At 27.9% G+C, this 1,231-nt stretch overlaps 1 protein-coding gene across 1 annotated transcript; it reads right to left on the bottom strand.

Moving 5' to 3' along the window:
* Window positions 1-383: 383 nt before the first annotated feature.
* On the bottom strand, window positions 384-914 carry LOC124893382 (agamous-like MADS-box protein AGL66). Its single transcript, XM_047404397.1, has one exon. The coding sequence runs from the start codon at window positions 912-914 to the stop codon at window positions 384-386; it is 531 nt and encodes a 176-aa protein (XP_047260353.1).
* Window positions 915-1,231: the final 317 nt, after the last annotated feature.

Raw genomic sequence — 1,231 nt, forward strand, 5'->3', positions numbered from 1 at the left:
AGTGTTTGTTTCTATTTTCAATTTTTTAAAATTCTTTTAAAGTTTGCATAGTATTTTTAGTAAGAATCAAGTGGCGACCCTGTCTTCTCTTAAATTGTTTTGAAATTTTCTTTAAGTTTTGAAATAGTTTAATAAGACAAAAAACATTTTCTTTTTAAATGAAATTTCAAAAAGAAATAAAACAATAAGGTTGAATGGACTTAAATAAAATATCCGATATATATATATATATATATATATATATATATATATATATATATTTACAGACAATCATAACACAAATAGATGAAAAAACAAAAAATAAATTCATATATATAAAATGTTATTAAAAGAGAAGAAGACAAAATAATAATAGAAAGAACAAAATAGCATGCTCAACATAATTAAAGATGCCTGTCATTCTCTTCTCTATCATTGTAGTCATTAGAATTAATTTCAGTTTCAACATTTTCATTAAGTTGTTTAGCCCTTTCGTCCAGCTGGGCCCTCTTAAGAGCAAATAGATTGATCAACGCTCTAATTTCTCTATCCTCAAGTTCATCAAATCTTTTTCTTGCCTCAACAAGTTGGTTGAAATTGTACTTCATTTCCTTCTTCTCAACTATTTTCTCAAGTTGATTAATTTTACCTTCCTTAGCATTCAGTACCGACTGAAGAAAGTCTTCATGTTTGACCATCTTAATTGGGCGTTGCTTATCAAAGAAAGCTAAATAGTTCTTCACCCTATCCGTAGCTTGGGTTAGAGATGGCCAAGCAAAAATATTTTGATCTCCAGGAGTAAAAAAGAACATACCAATTTTGATATCACATAAAATTTCTAAATGTTTTGCTTTCTTATATAGTGATTCTAATCTTTTATCCAGCAGAACTTTTTTCTTTCTCGGATCGACAATCCTACTAGGCCTAACCCCCATTTTTGTCATATTTAGATATGCGAGAATCAAAGAATATAATATCTGATAATCACTCTCTGAATATAAAATTATAGTGTTTCGCTAATATATATATATAGATAGATAGATAGATAGATAGATCTATGGTAGGACTACATACCTAAACGCTTAAAAGTGAGTTCACATAATTTGGTCAAATTTAAGAAAAACCTAACTATACGATCCGAGTTTTAAGGTATTTATTCATTATTTTCTTAGATGTAGTTACAATCCTAAAAATCAATCTTCAACTTGGAGATTAAATAATGTTATTTCCATAATAGCTATCCGAGATGATC

This window comes from Capsicum annuum, unplaced genomic scaffold (assembly GCF_002878395.1).
Source record: "Capsicum annuum cultivar UCD-10X-F1 unplaced genomic scaffold, UCD10Xv1.1 ctg58307, whole genome shotgun sequence".
Taxonomy (NCBI): Eukaryota; Viridiplantae; Streptophyta; class Magnoliopsida; order Solanales; family Solanaceae; genus Capsicum; species Capsicum annuum.

Excerpts from the sequence above, each read along its gene's own strand:
- LOC124893382 (XM_047404397.1), bottom strand. The coding sequence starts at position 914 with ATGGGGGTTAGGCCTAGTAGGATTGTCGATCCGAGAAAGAAAAAAGTT.